At 40.0% G+C, this 18,976-nt stretch overlaps 1 protein-coding gene across 2 annotated transcripts in view; it reads right to left on the reverse strand.

Annotated features, from left to right (window-relative positions):
• Positions 1-18,976, reverse strand: part of GSAP (gamma-secretase activating protein) — a 101,466-nt gene that overhangs the window by 28,548 nt on the left and 53,942 nt on the right. For both annotated transcript variants that reach the window (XR_015162724.1, XM_086397077.1), the window contains exons 17-19: positions 12,574-12,643; positions 11,970-12,052; positions 7,719-7,772 (exon numbers count right to left, since the gene is read on the reverse strand). Coding sequence is in view for 1 of the 2 variants with exons in the window: in XM_086397077.1 (XP_086253203.1) it covers positions 7,719-7,772; positions 11,970-12,052; positions 12,574-12,643 (207 nt within the window). In the remaining variant the exon portion in view is untranslated. The remainder of the gene's footprint in view (positions 1-7,718; positions 7,773-11,969; positions 12,053-12,573; positions 12,644-18,976) is intronic.

Consider the following 18,976-nt stretch of genomic DNA (forward strand, 5'->3'; position numbering starts at 1 on the left):
TACTGAAAGAACAATAATGAAAGCAAACCCCGTAGACAATTGACAGAATTAGGACCCTGACAGGAAGTCGCTGCAGCTTTTCTTGCTGAAGCTATTCTACATCTCGGTTCTGGCAACTAGTGCCCAAAGCCAGCAAATTAGCTGGTGTTGTGGTGACATCTAGTGGTCAGTTATGCATTCGGTTCTGTCTGCTTTGCATTGGAGTCCCACGGCTCGGTGCACTCGACCTTGCCCAGGATGAGACAGGGGAGGAAGGAATGATGATGTCCTACCTGTGCGAGTCCCTCTTCCCCTCAGGCCAAAGGCATCCTTCTGTCAGAAGACCCTATTTTCATACTCACACTGTGGCTCCCAAGAAAAGATCTCTCCCAAACTACCTTCCTCTCACCCTCGCCCCATTAAAAAAGTCCCTTTCCACGTAGCCTTGTCTTAGTTGAGAATAAGCAGATAAAACAAGTCCAAGGACATGCTTCAGAGGCGCTCCAGAGTCTAATGATTGTATGTAAAACAGAGTATGTGTTCTCATGAGCACTTTTCTGGGACGAAGGTCTACAGTTTATATCCGTTTCAAAGGAATCCATAGCTTAAAATAGTTTAAAACTACTGAGGTAGAAGGAAACATTAAGTTTTAAAATAATAACTTACATTTAAATAAGGGTAGCCCAAAGCCCCAGAAATATTTTAATATTTGTAGGTCTATTTGATATGTGTAGGTCATTGAAAGAGGTCACTGGGCTGGATGTTATGATATAGATATTGAAAGAGTGCAAACAGTTAATGGCATATGTCACTACTTGGTATCTACTAGATAAGGATGCAATTTTTTAAGCTATGAAAATTCACGAAGATCATTATAAATTGGGAGGGCTATTTGGAAGTCTGTGCTTAGTCACTCAGTCATATCCAACTCTTTGCGATCCCATGGACTGTAGCCTGCTAGGCTCCTCTGTCCATGGGGATTCTCCAGGCAAGAATACTGGAGTGGGTTGCTATTCCCTCCTCCAGGGGATCTTCCCAACCCAGTATCAAACCCAGGTCTCCCACATTCTAGGTGGATTCTTTACCGTCTGAGCCACCAGGGAAGCCCAAGAATACTGGAGTGGGTAACCTATCCCTTCTCCAGGGGATCTTCCCGACCCAGGAATCGAACTGGGGTCTCCTGAACTGCAGGTGAATTCTTTACCAGCTGAGCTACGAGGGAAGCCCATTTGGAAGTCTTGGAAATAGATAAGACCCAGAAGATGAAAATGGATACATAAGTGAAGGGTGAAGAGAGAATGTTCCAGGTGCAGCTCCTAGGAAATGAGCCAAGATTCAGACCATAGACAGAGCTTTAGAAAAAGTAGAGAAAACCCCACGGCACTTCAATCTCTGCAGTGAAGATATCTGCCCCTAGGGTATGACTGCCAACCTCAGTAACCACCTGGGTCCCATTCCCTAGACTCCTACTGGTGTGGGCTGTGACCTGGGCCTTGTGAGTTTTAGACATTTCCCAGGCATGTCTACTATTCAGCCTAGGCTGAGAACATGCTTGAGCACATCCAGGTCATGTCAGTCTCTTACCCACTCTCGAAGGTTTTCATCTACATCTCTGGCTTAAAGGCTGATGAAGAACCACCTGCCTGAAGACTTGCAATTATGTTGTGACATAAGAGGAGATAGGGTTAGAGAGGAGGTTCAATCTAACCTTCAAAGAATCTTCAAATGCCAACGTAACACCAGCACATTCCTTGACCCAGAGAGTAAAAGAAGCACCAAGGTAAAATGCTAGCTGTTGTTACACAGTATGGGGGGAAGAGGGCGTGGGAGCTACACAATCACACCCTACCAGCTAGCCTGGGAGCACAGAAGGACACTCCTCTCTGTCAGCCAGCATTTACGGCACTAGCTGAGTACTAAGCACCATATTCATCAGGGACAATAGGAAAGGAAAAGCCACAACAACCTAAGAAGCACATTGCCAGCTTCTTGAAAAGAGCTTATAATGCTTTCAAATACACAAAAATGCTTTATCATACCCATGAGTTTAGCTACTTCTGGGAGACTCTGGTGTTAGAAGCCGTCAGATCCTTAAGGAATAACCCAGGAGCATTTCCTTATACAAGGGACAGTTTTACATTTTGATTTTAAAGGAAGAAGAATTATTTCAAGTCTCTTTTTGAGAAATAATCTTAATTTGACTTTTAGGATGACATGAAATAATTAACCAAATGTAGCCCACCAAAACTAATATTAATTGAAAAAAAGGACTAAAGGGTTATATTAACAGACTGTTTCCCATTTATGTGGGAAATAAATTTGATTTTTTTCTCTTTAAAAAAGAAGTACCAAGAAAGGAAAAAAAAAAAACAACAAAACACTGTGGTACTTATTGGCTCATCTGCAAATTACTGCCAGGAAAAAAATATCTGCCTCTCGTTTCTTAAAGGCCCTCTGGCTTTGATCCTACAACTGCTGATTAACCAGCATCTTCTTTAACAGAAGAGGAAGCCAACCTCATCCTTCATGCCAGGGCTCAACTAGTAGAGGTAAAGCATCAAACTTGTCTCTTCAGTGGATACTATCTCAGTATCAGCTTTTACTTGCAGCCCAGAGAAACACAGTGGCCCACTACTTCCAGTACAAACAGAATAAACTAGAAACATCTATGTGTCCATAAAGCTAGCAAGGTACATTACTAGGCCAAGATGCTCTAAGCAGGGCCAGCCATACAGAGGACAGTGACTTTAACTCCTGAGGCTTCCTGCTAGGAAGACCACATGCTGTATGTGCAAATTCTCCAATTTGCAAGTGGACTTTCTCCTTCTTCCCAACATTTAGTAAAAATATCTCTCTTCTCTTCCCAGCTGGGTAGTACTCATTTTTAATGGGATGTAATTTTTAATGTAATTTCCTAAATATGGCTCTAAACTATTACATCTCACGATCAACATGTATCTTAAGAAAGCCCATGCTAAGATAGTTTTCTACTGTCAACCTTAAGAATTAAACATTATCTTCTCAACCAAACTATGAACAAAAACAGCACAGTCGAATGACTGGCAGAAGAGGAAGAAAAATAGGAATCCTTGATCAGGTCTGTTCCTCAATTTCAATATCTGGGAAGTAAACTGAAGGTACTCCCATCTCTACAGATAATGACAAGAATAAATTTTCCAGGCTGGTGCGCTGTCTCTAACAAGTAGTGTTTCTTTGGACCATTAAAAAATTATGTTTCTACAATCTTAACTGAACTTGCCATAATTCTCTGCCTCTAAAAATACACTATACAGGAATAACTTGTGTTTTTTCTCTCCAACAGTCTATTCACAAAATTCTTCATTTCTGGTCACCAAATGTGTGGGTTTTTTCCTCCACATTCATCAATTCTCCAGTGCCAGCAAGGTGTCCTACAAGTATCTGGAGACAATCTCAGACCCCACAGGTTGAGGACTCAGTCCCACAAGGCTGCCCCCTTTTCAAATGCTAATCTCAAGTCTAGGTTGCTACCTGTGATTCTGACCAACTGTGTATCAATCCGACGTTCCCAGCGCCCCCTTCATGGGTTCTATAATATGTTACAGTGGTTCTGAACTCAGGAATACAGTTTACTGCCTATATGCCAGTTGATTATAAATGGATACAACTCAGTAATAACCAGACTGAAGCGATGCATAGGGCAGGAATGGGCTCTGAGCTTCATGTCCTCTTCAGGTGCACCACCCCCACCCCTGCACCTCCATATATTCATCCAACCCATTAAATCTCTGAAACCTTTCAACCAGGGTTCTTTATGAAGGCTCCATCACAGAGGCACAATTGATTAAACCATTGGCCATCAGTGCTGAACTCTATCTCTAGCCACTCTAGCCTTGGAAGGTGGTGTTGGTAGAGGGCTGAAAGGGCCAACCCTCTAATCACATGGTCGGTTCTACTGGCAACCAGCTCCGCCCTTAGGTGCTTTCCAAAAGTAACTTCACTGACAAACTCAGGTGTGGCTGAAAGGGGCTTGTTAGGAATAATAAGACCTTCTTTTCACCTTTGTGCTCTGGAGCTATTTCAGGAACAAAAGATCTCCCTATAGTTCTTATCACTTAGGAAATCACAAAGATTTTAGGAGCTCTGTGCCAGGAATCATGGAAGAAGATGAAATATATATTTCTAGTTATATCACAAGATCGCATATGTACAAACTAAACTTTGGAAAGTCAATATCTCACTCATAACCAATTGACATTTTTGGTAATGCTACACAGTTGTCAAAGCAACAATTCTCATTTTTAAAAACTGTAAGTTGTTAAGATTCAACACTTTGAATTGCTAAGAAACCTTTTCTTCAAGTGATGGTGGCCATCTGCACTGGAAGGGTCAAGGAAAAAGGTGTCTTTTGTGCCTCACTAAAAGCTTAATTATGTTCATGCTTTGCCCAATTAAAACAGTATTTTTTAAACACTTTTTAAGTGTTTAAGAGAAGAAGCATAATCAAGTGAAAACCACTCTTTCTCCAATTGCTCAGGGGCATCCAGACCCCTGATGGACATTGCAGCAGCCCCCTCACTTGGAGTGGCCATAACTGGGAAAGGGCTTGAAGTCCTTCTCCTTCCCAGTCTCTGGGTCAGATAGTTAATAGTCACAACACAAATGGTTAAATTAAAGCCTTCCTTACTGTATAAAATGAAACTAAAGATGTCTGGCTTAAAAATACTTTAATAAAAATATTCCATTTCTCCATTCTTGATATTCAAGTAAGCTATTGTTTCTACTTTTTTTTTTTTTTAATTCTTACATGACTTCCTGTGGAAGGGATTAAATCATTCTTAGGCAGGCCATTCTCGATGACATTCCTTTTAAGATTTTAAGGTGCAGATCTTGTTTTAATATACTTTCTGTTTCATTTAAAAAAATTCTTTTGGAAACCATTCTATAAAGGAAAGCTTTTGTCTTTCAGATGATAAACTGGTATAAACCAATTAAATTCGATGGCCATATATTAAACATTTATAAAGTACTCCACTTCACACTAAAATTACTTGCATGAAGACCAGACGGAAAGTGCTCGTCTAGTTTCGTTTTGTCCTTCCTTCTCCAGACTCCTTATCAGGGCAGTCATCTTACAAGCAGAATGGAAGCAAGCGTGCTCAGAGCAGACAGGGGTCCCTTGGGCCTCATGGAAAATCCAGCAGCAAGCACACCTCCGAAAGGTAACTTGTGATTCAGGTTAAGGGTGCTCAGAGCTAACTCCCATCAGGGAAGCTGCAAGAATAGTCACATAACAGGCCAGGGAGGGAAGAAAAGTAGTGGGGATATGCTACTACAAGATCCATTGCAATATAATTGGGCTGGGACCTGCGGTAGAAGTAGGTCAAAGGCAGCTGCTTATAGTGAGAGGTATTATGCAAGCAGAGATGGAGAAACAAATGAGAGTTGTGAGGGCCAAGAGTCTTGTGAACTGAAAGATTTGATAAGTTATGGGGGTGGGGGAGAGGGGCAGGAGCTGGCCAAACCAAACCCAGTACCATCTTCTCCTGAGTCCAAGGGAAAATCCCTTGACATTCCTATGGCTTCCCTGATGGATCCTGTTTGCATGGAAACGACAGTGAAGAGATCTACAGCTCAAACTTGTCCTATGTAATACTTCTGACTCGTATATGAAAACATGTAGCATCTCAGAAGAACTCCCAAGCATGTTTGGCAACAGTTAATGGGAAATAACTCTCTGCAGAGCCAAATGCTGAAGACAATTAGGGGAGAGTAGAAAAAAGGGAGGAAAAGGCAAAGTGAATAACAGAAGGAAATAAATGAACTACATAAAAAAATAATTTTATACATGTGCACACACACACACACACACACACACACACAAAGTTAGAGAGTGCGAAAATAAGCTAGCTTGTTCCCAAGCAAAGACAAATTGTATTCTTAGAACAAATCGATGCGTAAAAATCTTGAGAGCCTTCCCATCAGTGTTTTATACTTAATTTTTAAAGTGAAAATACACAATGTTGGTAAGGTTATAGTAAAACTGATAAAACTCATAAATCCCTTATAATACTGTAAATTATCACAACATTTTTTGAATATGAGTTTGGCAATAAAAATCAAAGGCTCTAAAAATTATCATGGCCTTTCACTCAGTAATACTCCTGGGCATTTAACCTTAGAGGAATAAATAAATAACACACACACACACACACACCCCCCAAAAAAAACCTACATAAAAGTTTTCATTGCCAAATTATTTTTAATAGCAAAAATAATTTTTTCAGTGGGGGCTAGAGACAAACTAAATGTCTCAAAATGGAAGAATGATTAAGTAAACTAAGACACAGCAACACAGTGGAAACCTATGGAGTCATTAGAAATCATAATTATGAAAATTATGAAGTTTATGTACCAACATGAAGATGTGCGTGATATACTGTAATTCATAATCTTTATTAAATATCACTAGATGGCCAGTACTACTAGGCAAAATATGCTCACCTATGACAAAGACCAGGAGGAAATGGGGCAAACAGACAGTTATGTTAGAAATTAAAGAACTGTGGGTGACGTTGCTCTCTTCTAAAAATTCCTTCACTGGTTTATTGTGTGTCCATTAAACACATTCTGGATTTGTTGAACTTGTGATAAAAGCAAAAACAAGAAAATGAGAAGATGGAGGTTCTTAATAAGAATCTTTTACGCTGTTAATCAAACCTTTCTTTTGCATCATTTTCCTGCTTTGGTAGAACTTCAAAGTTGTCCCACATTGCTGCCTAGAAACCTCTCTCATCCATCTCCACTTAAAGGATGCTTGAAGGCCAAAACCAAGAACCGCTAAACTTGCCCCAGTCGGCCCTCTCTCACCCCCAGGGCATCAGCATGACCTCAAACACCCACAGCTTCCCCCCAGCTTCCTGGGCCTGGCCTGCTCTTCATGGAATCAAAAGAATCAAATGTAAATACCAAGAGGCACACTGGGCTGCCTGCTGCCAAAAGTTGAGATTTCCCAGCACACAGCAAGCTATAATTAACAGGAGGCAGTGCCAAAAACAACAAAGGAGCTTCAAGGAAACTGTGCTAAAATACTCCCCAGTTTTTAACTACATACACATTCTTTTCTACTCACCCACCTTACCCCACCCTCCCCATTGTCTTAGAAACTCCTGTGAAACCACCAGCCTGTAGAGAGACACTAACGCTGTCACTTGGCGGGCAGGAAGAAGGTGCTCTGAGACCACAGAGACAGCCCAAACAGGCCACTCTTAAGAAGCAGAAAGCCCGTTCTCAGAACCAGAAGGAAACTAGATAATCCCAGCCCAGGTTACTTAATGGTTTTAAGATTCTGTGGTGTGTGTGTGTGTGTGTGTGTGTGTGTGTTGAGGGGGTGACAAAGTAAGTGAAGTGAAAAAAAAAAAAACCACAGCTCTCGGGTCCTCTAGAGAAAATTTACAGGACTTCCTCCAGCGTGGACCGGCTTCAAGCACAGTGGAAAGTATGACTTCTACATGCTTCATATTCTCTGTCTTCAGAAAACCTCCCTCTTTAAAGAGCACTCCTAAGAATTGCCCTGATACCATCCTTAGAGACTACCACATACAAAGGACTGCCTAGACAACCAGCCTTACCCGTCACCCCACCCTCCCCCAATAGTTTACAATCCCTCTGGAACCGCCATGACGTTTGGGGCAGGTGACTGTAGAGGCCAGCAAGGAAGCCATGCAGGCCTGGGCTTTTGTCTCTCTGTAAGCACTTACCTTCATAAGAGGCAACGGAATCTCTTCTGTCACAAGGGTTATTCCAGGAATTTCCTGTGGAGGGGGAAACACATACACAACTGCTGAACTATCAACTACCACCAGCCTGAGCCTGCAGGAAGTGTTTTCTGTGCACACAGAAGCTGAGGGCAGCTCCCAGTTTGCTAACCTCTACTTTAAATAAACCTTGGGGTTTATAAATACTAGTGAACACAACCTATCTCTTACCTCAGGAAGGAAATATTCTGTAAAGTTACAATTATGATAGTTGACAGTATCACTAAAGGAAAGAATAAGACTACTATAAAGAAACAGAATAATGTATTATTTATACATTTCCATTTAAGAACAAAGGAGGCAAATTACATTTGCACCATCAAGTATGATGATAAGGTGGACACTTTTTTTTTTTTACTCCTTTCTCCCTCTTCCCCTTCATTTAAATATATTATAGTTGATCCCCATCTCACTAATGGGATTCTTTTTTGACTTCAGTGGAAAACTGTTCTGCACTTCATCCTCCAACATAATTTCAGAAATAAGAGATCTCCATAAAGATTTATACAGCACAATCACCATGGCAAATGTGCAAGAGGCAATTCATATCAGGAAATCCAAATAATAACATTCTTCTAACTCATGAGCATTACAACAGAAATTTAAACAAAAAGATAAACTGCCAAAATTGCCACTTATTTTGAAAAGAGTGGTTCCTTGTTGTTATTAGTCTCTCAACTAGTCAATTCCTCTTTCACTTCCTAAAAAAAAAGTAGATGATATATGGGAAAATAGAAATAAAATCTGGTATTTGTTTAGAACTCAAATGTCCTGAGTTTCATTGACATACAATATTCCTGAGAAAAATAGCATCACAGGGATGGAGAAATAAACCTCCAGAACATTCAAGCAACTGAGATCTTCACTTGACAGGAGAAAGCCTGTTTTAAGAATCTATATGTGCTTCACTTATCACTACTCAGGAACAGAAATTTCACTACAGTTTTAGGCTATAAATAGCATCTTAAAATAGGCACAACAGGCCTCATTGTCTGCAAAGCATAATTCAGGATTATCTATGAGTAAGAGCACAATATTTTCTAGTATCTTAAAAAATCCAATTCAGCTATTTACAGAAATAATCTATTTCCATATAGTAATACAAGTATGTAGTAGCTTCCTGGCCTCGGCTTTCGGTGGGGATGTTTCTTTGCTAGAGGTTCGGATGGCTCGGGTCGTCCAGCAGCCAGCCCTCTGAGGGCCCGGGCGCCGGGCAGGACCCTATGGCCTCCCTGAGTCTTGGAAGGCTGCTGCTGCAACCGAGCCAGGCAAGATGCTCCCGGCACCTGAACGTGTGGAGGGCAGTGGCCTGCTTTGGCCTCCGGCACGTTGTTGAGACCTCTGGAGGCTCCAAGCGGCCCTGAGTCTGCTTTTCCATGCCAGGAGACGGGGCGATGGGGGTTGGGGCTTTTGAGTTCATTGACTGTGTGTCAGGGAATTTCTAATGAGGGGATTTTGTGCGTGTGAAAGGGAAAGGCTTCACCGTGCAACAGCATGTAATGCCGACCATGTCGTGGTGTGAAATCAGGTCAACGAGAGAGTGCCATTTCAGGTGTAGATCTTGATAACTATGTCATGGTGCAGAATTTGGCGGAAATGAGTATCACCATCCTCGCAGGTGAAAGATGGACACTGGAAGCATAGACTGCTGCCAACTGAATACTTAACTATCTGGAAACGTGAAGATGACCTAAGGCTGTCCTTGATGAGGAATTTGACAACTTGATCTTCAGGAGCCGCTTAGAGTATTTAAAATTTCCAGGATTGCTTAAAAAAAGAAGTGCTTTTGGACAGCCCATAAATGTACATATAAAACAATGGGACTGTAAATAAAATAATGTGCTTCTTGAAAAAAAAAAAAGATGTAGTAATAGAAGTATGAATTAAAATTTTCTATTGTGGCAGGTATTTATTAAGGGTATAGCATTAAGAGCATAGGCAGATTAGAGAACAGTAAATGATTTATATCAATGCTAAAATCAAATCATAGGATCACAGAATTTCAGAACTAGGAGAGACCTTTAAGGTAACATACTCTAACCACAAGAACTTTAAAGCAACGTGGTAAACCCTAAAATAAGCTCTGTGCAGTGGTTTAACTGGGTTTTTTTCATATTTTTCATATTGTATTTCTCATAGGACTTCCTGATGTCACTCTGTATGTCCACAGAGTTCCTCTGTCCCACAAAAAAGGAGAAACACAAATGTGAAGAACTGTCTGTCAGGGTGACAGTCACACAACAACCAACTAACATATTCTCAACCCTGGGAACTAGAGGGCCTGTTTAGTCTCCCAGACACTGAACACAGATAGTGACAGCCAGCATTGGTGGTGAGGGGAGGAAGCTGAAATGTACATTTCCTGCTTCTGGCTAGGGTGGAGGTGGGGGTTAACCTGCAAACTTCCTGCCACCTTACCACACAGTCTGCACGTTTGAAGAACCCTTGTTCTTCAAACAGTGAGGACCTGGAGAAGAAACAAGCTCAGATCTTCCCTTATAACTTCACAGCGAGGCATGAAAGTTTAACAACTCTAAGTGAGAGACAAGAAGAAAGGGCCTTTGGGAAAACTCTTCCATTGTGAATGTCAAAAATTTAGCAATTAATCAAACATGGGACTTCCCTGGCTGGAAGACGTGATTAAGTCTTCCCTAGCGGTTAAGACTCTATGCTTCCACGGCACAGGGCACAGCTTCGATCCCTGGTGAGGGGAACGAGGGTCCTACATGCTGCAGGACAGGGCCACCACCAAAAAAATTAAAAATCAAACACATCTGAAAGGCCTTTTTAAAGGATTAAATTTAGATAGTTTTAAAACAAAATGGGAAGTGTTACAGTTTATCCTAGTACTTATTTTCCGGTGTCTCCTGAAATAAATTTATTTTTCTAAATGCCTTGTTGATACAAACCTCTGCCTCAAGAGTAAGCACACAGTAGTTTTAACATCTAAACATGTAAGGAGGAGAGGCAGAACCTTTTTCAGGGGCACCCTGTACGTGGTTTTCACTTCTGATCCAACAAAGTTCAGTTTATTGAACCACATTCAAGAGAAAATGAACAATGTTTTCTCCTGTAACACTTCTTCCCAACTAAAAGGAAGGGAGTCTGGACCAACAGGAAGAAAACGATGAATAGGGTGAATTTGCTTAAGATTACTGACTTTAACTGATCTTGACACTCTAGAGTTATCACAGCTTTTCTTCCTAAGGCTGGGGGAAAAGCTTATGAAGGTGCTAATCTACTAAGTAAATAGAATGGCTCTGAGTAACAGCAGTGGTCCAGCCGCTGCTCATTTATAAAATCCTAAGATTATTTTCATATACTTCCACTGCTAAAAAAATCTTTAAAAACTAAAACAATTTGAAGATGATAGAAGCTTCATTCTGCTTGGTAGTAGGAAGGGTAACACATACACTGTATCTTCTCCTTCAATTCTAGAGTTTTATGTTAAATACATTTGGCCAACAGTAACGATTCACTGTCTTTCTTCTGCCAGAAATCCCCAATTCAGATCCTTATGGGGGCTTCCCTGATAGCTCAGTTGGTAAAGAATCTGCCTGCAATGCAGGAGACCCCAGTTTGATTCTTGGGTTGGGAAGATCCGCTGGAGAAGGGGTAGGCTACCCACTCCAGTATTCCTGGGGTTCCCTTGTGGCTCAGCTGGTAAAGAATCCACCTGCAATGAGGTTCGATCCCTGGGTTGGGAAGAGCCCCTGCAGAAGGGAATGGCTACCCACTCCAGTATTCTGGCCTGGAGAATTCCATGAACTGTATAGTCCACGGGGTCGCAAAGAGTTGGACACGACTGGCCACCTCATGCAAAGGGTTGATTCACTGGAAAAGACCCTGATGCTGGGAAGGATTGGGGGCAGGAGGAGAAGGGGACGACAGAGGATGAGATGGCTGGATGGCATCACTGACTCGATGGACGTGAGTCTCAGTGAACTCCGGGAGTTGGTGATGGACAGGGAGGCCTGGCGTGCTGCGATTCATGGGGTCGCAAAGAGTCGGACACAACTGAGCAACTGATCTGATCTGATCTGATCTGAGTGACTTTCACTTTCACTTTCAGATTCTTATGAGTCAAAATAGAAATGAAATCACGGCCTTGGTTACTGAGACAAGGATGTCCTACAACTGACCCACTGTGAATCAATTTTAATTACACAAGGAATATATAAAGTGTTAACTTACTGTATCCCAAGTGAGCAGTGAGGAATACGGCAAAAGTTTATCCATGTTACTTGTCTCTGGATAAATGCTCCAATATGAAGAAGCTGAGTAAGTTTGGGGAGGGGGAGACATGTTTTAATATGAAGAACAGGCAGTAGACTTTGTAATTCACCAAAACAAGCAAACCAACAAAAGTTTTCATTGCCTTATTCTTCATTCTCAAAAGGCTAATCATCATGGTTCTGTCTGCTGATTAAAATGTTCAGGTTCTACTTTTTACATTGAGAACAATTTCAAAAATTATTTGACATTTACATCTGTCCAAATGACATTATATCACTTCACACAGAACCAGCCAACACAATGCTGAGCATTACTTTTTACTGGAAAAAAAAATCACTAACAAAGTTATAGAATCAAGATCATGTCTTATATTCCATCAGTCTCCAAAGAGTCACAGCTTCTTGCAAAACCACAAGAGAATTAGCTGCTGACTACAATAGAGTTTAAAAATAAAATGCTCCTATCCAACATTTCGACATATTGAGGCCTTATCAATTTACCGCTTTCCCTTAAGCAAAAGAATCATGGATTCAATTTAACATGCACCATCAGAAACACCTACCAATTATAAATTCCTGAATGAGGTCAAATGAATGGCAGGCAGAGATGTTCTCAGAAATCCACTGAATAATCTTTAAAAAGTAAGAAGACAATTCCGTTGGTATTTAAATCTAAACCATGTCCTCCCATCACCAAAGAAGTACAAGATATGTACGAATCTTTTAAAGTGTGATATCTATTTTAGAATTGCCTAGAAACACACTCACTTCTACATAACACAAAGCTGCGTGGGTAAAACAGCACTATAAATGAGGTCCTCTTCATACATCATTTTAATAAACGCCCTTGGCTGGGATCCAAATACGTCTTCTTGAATCCAGTGTTTGTTTTTGCTAGAGTAGGATATATAACAGCGAAATAATGGTGTGAAGAGCTATGGATACAGGAGAAAACCGAACTCAACCACTGAGCTTGGAGGCAGCAGACCTGGGTTTGAATTTCAGCACAGTCACACCATTTCATTGTTGTCAGCATGGCTATGCTGTCTTCCCAAGGACAGTATAATTCCTGTTATATCTACGATTCTCTCAATCAACCTCTATAACATCCTGCTGCAGAAACAAAACTCTTTGCTCCTGAACCTTAGAACTGATGCTATGAGGTCTGACTAGCCATGGAGCCTCTCACATTTCTGTTCCTGCCAATAAGTTGTTCTTATTTCCAAACATACTCATGCTAGTTATCTTATTAACACTATTATTAATTGATAGTATTTAAATATTTGATTGTTTAAATATTATTAAATTTAAATATTATTTAAATATTGAAACAACCATTTAAATAATATTTAAATATTAATAAAATATTACCCCAGACAAGTGAAATATGTATACAAAAAGAATACTGGTGGGTTGGTTAGTTGAGTGCTTGGCTAGTAGGAAGCTGCTGCACAGCACAGGGAGCTCAGCTCAGTGCTCTGTGATGACCTAGAGGTCTAGGGTAGGAAGTGGGAGGAAGGTTCCTGAGGGAGAAGATGTGAGCATATGTATAGCTGATTCACTTTGTTGTCAGCAGGAACTAACACAACACTGTAAAGCAATTATACTCCAATTTGAAAAAAAGATAAAGCTGAAAGAATAAAATGCTCAAAATACAGCTCCAAGAGACAAAGAGTTGGTATAAAGATGAAAGACAAATCATGACAAGGAACACAAAGCAAGGCATGTGAACAATGGGATACATGTGTCTCTTTCAATTTTGGTTTCCTCAGGGTATATGCCTAGGAGTGGGATTGCTGGGTCATATGGTGGTTTTATTCCTAGTTTTTTAAGGAATCTCCATACCGTCTTCCATAGTGGCTGTATCAATTTACATTCCCACCAACAGTGCAAGAGCATTCCCTTTTCTCCACACACTCTCCAGCATTTACTGTTTGTAGACTTCTTGATGAGGGCCATTCTGACTGGGGTTAGGTGATATCTCATTGTAGTTTTGATTTGCATTTCTCTACTAATGAGCGATGTTGAGTATCTTTTCATGTATTTGTTAACCATCTGTATGTCTTCTTTGGAGAAATGTCTGTCTAAGTTTTTTTCCCACTTTTTGATTGGGTTGTTTGTTTTTCTAGCATTGAGTTGTATGAGCTGCTTGTATATTTTGGAAATTAATCCTTTGTCAGTTATTTCATTTGCTATTATTTTCTCCCATTCTGAGGGCTGTCTTTTCACCTTGCTTATGTGCTTTCCTTTGCTGTGCAAAAGCTTTTAAGTTTAATCAGGTCCCACTTGCTTACTTTTGTTTTTATTTCTGTTATTCTAGAAGGTGGGTCACAGAGGATCTTGCTTTGATTTATATCATTGAATGTTCTGCCTATGTTATCCTCTAAGAGTTTTATAGTTTCTGGTCTTACATTTAGGTCTTTCATCCATTTTGAGTATATCTTTGTGTATGGTGTTAGGAAGTGTTCTAATTTCATTCTTTTACAGGTAGCTGTCCAGTTTTCCCAGCACCATTTGTTGAACAGACTGTCTTTGCCCCATTGTATATTCTTGCCTCCTTTGTAAAAAATAAGGTTCCCATAGGTACATGGGTTTATCTCTGGGTTTTCTATCTTGTTCCATTGGTCTGTATTTCTGTTTTTGTGTCAGTACCATACTGTCTTGATGACTGTAGCTTTGTAGTATAATCTGAAGTCAGGAAGGTTGATTCCTCCAGCTCCAGTCTTCTTTCATCAAGACTGCTTTGGCTGTTCAGGGTCTTTTGTGTTTCCATATGAATTGTGAAATTTTTTGTTCTAGTTCTGTGGAAAATGCCATTAGTAATTTGATAGGGATTGCATTAAATCTGTAGATTACATTTGGTAGAACAGTCATTTTCACAATATTGATTCTTCCTACCCAGGAACAGAATGTCTCTCCATTTATGTCATCTTTGACTTCTTTCATCAGTGTCTTAAAATTTTCTGTGTACAGTTCTTTTGTCTCCTTAGGTAAGTTAATTCCTACATATTTAATTCTTTTTGTTGCAGTGGTGAATGGGATTGATTCCTTAATTTCTCTTTCTGATTTTTCATTGTTAGTATATAGAAACACAAGTAATTTCTGTGTATTGATTTTGTATCCTGCAACTTTGCTAAATCCACTAATTAGCTCTAATAATTTTCTGATACTATCTTTAGGGTTTTCTATGTACAGTATCAAGTCATCTGCAAACAGTGAGAGCTTTACTTCTTCTTTTCTGATCTGGATTCCTTTTATTTCTTTTTCTTCTCTGATTGCTGTAGCTAGGACTTCCAGAACTATGTTGAATAATAGTGGTGAAAGTGGACACCCTTGTCCTGTTCCTGATCTTAGGGGGAATGCTTTCAGCTTCTCACAATTGAGAATAATGTTTGCTGTAGGCTTATCATAGATGGCCTTTACTATTGTTGAGTTAGTTTCCTTCTATGTACTTTTCAAACTTTTTTGAAGAGTTTTAATCATAAATGGTTGATGAATTTTGTCAAAGGCTTTTTCTCCATCTATTTAGATGATCATATGGTTTTTATCTTTCAATTTGTTCATATGGTCTATCATATTGATTTCTGTATATTGAAGAATCCTTGCACCCCTGGAATAAACCCAACTTGATCATGGTGTATGAGTTTTTTGATGTGTTGGTGAATTCTGTTTGCTAAAATTTTGTTGAGGAGTTTTGTATCTATGTTCATCGGTGATACTGGTCTGTAGTTTTCTTTTTGTGTGTTGTCTGTCTGGTTTTGGTATCAGGGTAATGGTGGCCTTGTAGAATGAATTTGGAAGGGTCCCTTCCCCTGCAATTTTTTGAAAGAGTTTTAGAAGGATAGGCATTAGCTCTTCTCTAAATGTTTGATAGAATTCTCCTGTGAAGCCATCTGGTCCTGGGCTTTTGTTTTTTTTGGGAGATTTCTGATCACAGCTTCAATTTCAGTACTTCTAACTGGGTTGTTCATAATTTCTATTTCTTCCTGCTTCAGCCCTGGAAGAATGAACTTTTCTAAGAATCTGTCCATTTCTTCCAGGTTATCTATTTTATTGCCATATAGTTGTTCATAATAGTCTCTTATAATCTTCTGTATTTCTGCCCTGTCGTAACCTCTCCTTTTTAATTTCTAATTTTGTTGATTTGATTCTTCTCTCTTTTTTCTTGATGAGTCTGGCTAGATCAGATCAGATCAGTTGCTCAGTCGTGTCCGACTCTTTGCGACCCCATGAATCGCAGCACGCCAGGCCTCCCTGTCCATCACCAACTCCTGGAGTTCACTGAGACTCATGTCCATCGAGTTGGTGATGCCATCCAGCCATCTCATCCTCTGTCATCCCCTTCTCCTCCTGCCCCCAATCCCTCCCAGCATCAGAGTCTTTTCCAATGAGTCAACTCTTCGCATGAGGTGGCCAAAGTACTGGAGTTTCAGCTTTAGCATCATTCCTTCCAAAGAAATCCTAGGGCTGATCTCCTTCAGAATGGACTGGTTGGATCTCCTTGCAGTCCAAGGGACTCTCAAGAGTCTTCTCCAACACCACAGTTCAAAAGCATCAATTCTTTGGTACTCAGCCTTCTTCACAGTCCAACTCTCACATCCATACATGACCACTGGAAAAACCATAGCCTTGACTAGACGAACTTTTGTTGGCAAAGTAATGTCTCTGCTTTTGAATATGCTATCTAGGTTGGTCATAACTTTCCTTCCAAGGAGTAAGCATCTTTTAATTTCATGGCTGCAGTCACCATCTGCAGTGATTTTGGAGCCCAGAAAAATAAAGTCTGACACTGTTTCCACTGTTTCCCCATCTATTTCCCATGAAGTGGTGGGACCGGATGCCATGATCTTCGTTTTCCGAATGTTGAGCTTTAAGCCAACTTTTTCACTCTCCACTTTCACTTTCATCAAGAGGCTTTTGAGTTCCTCTTCACTTTCTGCCATAAGGGTGGTATCATCTGCAGATCTGAGGTTATTGATTTTTCTCCTGGCAAACTTGATTCCAGCTTGTGCTTCTTCCAGTCCAGCATTTCTCATGATGTACTCTGCATAGAAGTTAAATAAACAGGGTGACAGTATACAGCCTTGACGGACTCCTTTTCCTATTTGGAACCAGTCTGTTGTTCCATGTCCAGTTCTAACTGTTGCTTCCTGACCTGCATACAAATTTCTCAAGAGGCAGATCAGGTGGTCTGGTATTCCCATCTCTTGAAGAATTTTCCACAGTTTATTGTGATCCACACAGTCAAAGGCTTTGGCATAGTCAATAAAGCAGAAATAGATGTTTTTCTGGAACTCTCTTGCTTTTTCTATGATCCAGCGGATGTTGGCAATTTGATCTCTGGTTCCTCTGCCTTTTCTAAAACCAGCTTGAACAGCAGGAAGTTCACGGTTCACATATTGCTGAAGCCTGGCTTGGAGAATTTTGAGCATTACTTTACTAGTGTGTGAGATGAGTGCAATTGTGCGGTAGTTTGAGCATTCTTTGGCATTGCCTTTCTTTGGGATTGGAATGAAAACTGACCTATTTCAGTCCTGTGGCCACTGCTGAGTTTTCTAAATTTGCTGGCATATTGAGTGCAGCACTTTCACAGCATCATCTTTCAGGATTTGGAATAGCTCAACTGGAATTCCATCACCTCCACTAGCTTCGTTCGTAGTGATGCTTTCTAAGGCCCACTTGACTTCACATTCCAGGATGTCTGGCTCTAGGTCAGTGATCACACCATCGTGATTATCTGGGTCTTGAAGATCTTTTTTGTACAGTTCTTCTGTGTATTCTTGCCATCTCTTCTTAATAAGGGTTTATCAATTTTGTTTATCTTCTCAAAGAACCAGCTTTTAGTTTTATTAATCTTTACTATTGCTTCTTTCATTTCTTTTTCATTTATGTCTGCTTGGATCTTTATGATTTCTCTCCTTCTACTAATTTTGGGGGGTTTTTTTGTTCTTCTTTTCCAGTTGTTTTAGGTGTAACATTAGGCTGTCTATTTGATGTTTTTCTTGTTTCTTAAGGTAGGACTGTATTGTTATAAACGTCCCTTTTAGGACTGTTTTTGCTTCACCCAATATGTTTTGAGTTGTGTTTTCATTGTCATTTGTTTCTAGACATTTTTTGATTTACGTCTTGATTTCTTCAGTAACCTGTTGGTTATTTAGAAATGTGTTGTTTAATCTCCATGTGTTTGTGTTTCTTACAGTCTTTTTCATGTAATTGGTATCCAGTCTCATAGCATTGTGGTTGGAGAAGATGCTTGATAAGATTTCAACTTTCTTAAATTTACTGAGGTTTGATTTGTCATCCAAGATGTGGTCTATCCTGGAGAATGTTCCATGTGCAGTTGAGAGAAAGGTGTATTCTTCTGCATTTGGATGGAATGTCCTGAAGATATCAATGAGATCCATCTCATCTAATGTATCATTTAAGGCTTGTGTTTCCTTGTTAATTTTCTGTTTTGATGGTCTGTCCATTGGTGTGAATGGGGTGTTAAAGTCTCCTACTATTATTGTGTTACTGTCAATTTCTCCTTTTATGTCTGTTAGTATTTGTCTTCTGTATTGAGGTGCCCCTATGTTGGGTGCATAGATATTTACAATTGTTATGTCTTCTTCTTGGATTGATCCCTGATCATTATGTAGTGTCCTTCCTTATCTCTTGTAATCTTCTTTATTTTAAGGTCTATTTTGTCTGATATGAGGATTGCTACTCCAGCATTCTTTTGCTTCCTATTTGCATAGAATATATTTTTCCATCCTCTCACTTTTAGTCTATATGTGTCTTTAGGTCTGAAGTGGGTTTCTTGTAGACAGCATATATATGGGTCTTGTTTTTGTATCCATTCAGCCAGTCTGTGTCTTTTGATTGGAGCATTTAATGACTTACATTTAAAGTAATTATTGATACATATGTTCCTATTGCCATTTTCTAATTGTTTGGGGTTGATTTTGTAGATCTTTTTTTCTTCTC

The sequence above is a fragment of the Bos grunniens genome, chromosome 4 (assembly GCF_055505025.1).
Source record: "Bos grunniens cultivar Pamir isolate PY7600 chromosome 4, Bosgru_T2T1.0, whole genome shotgun sequence".
Lineage (NCBI taxonomy): Eukaryota > Metazoa > Chordata > Mammalia > Artiodactyla > Bovidae > Bos > Bos grunniens.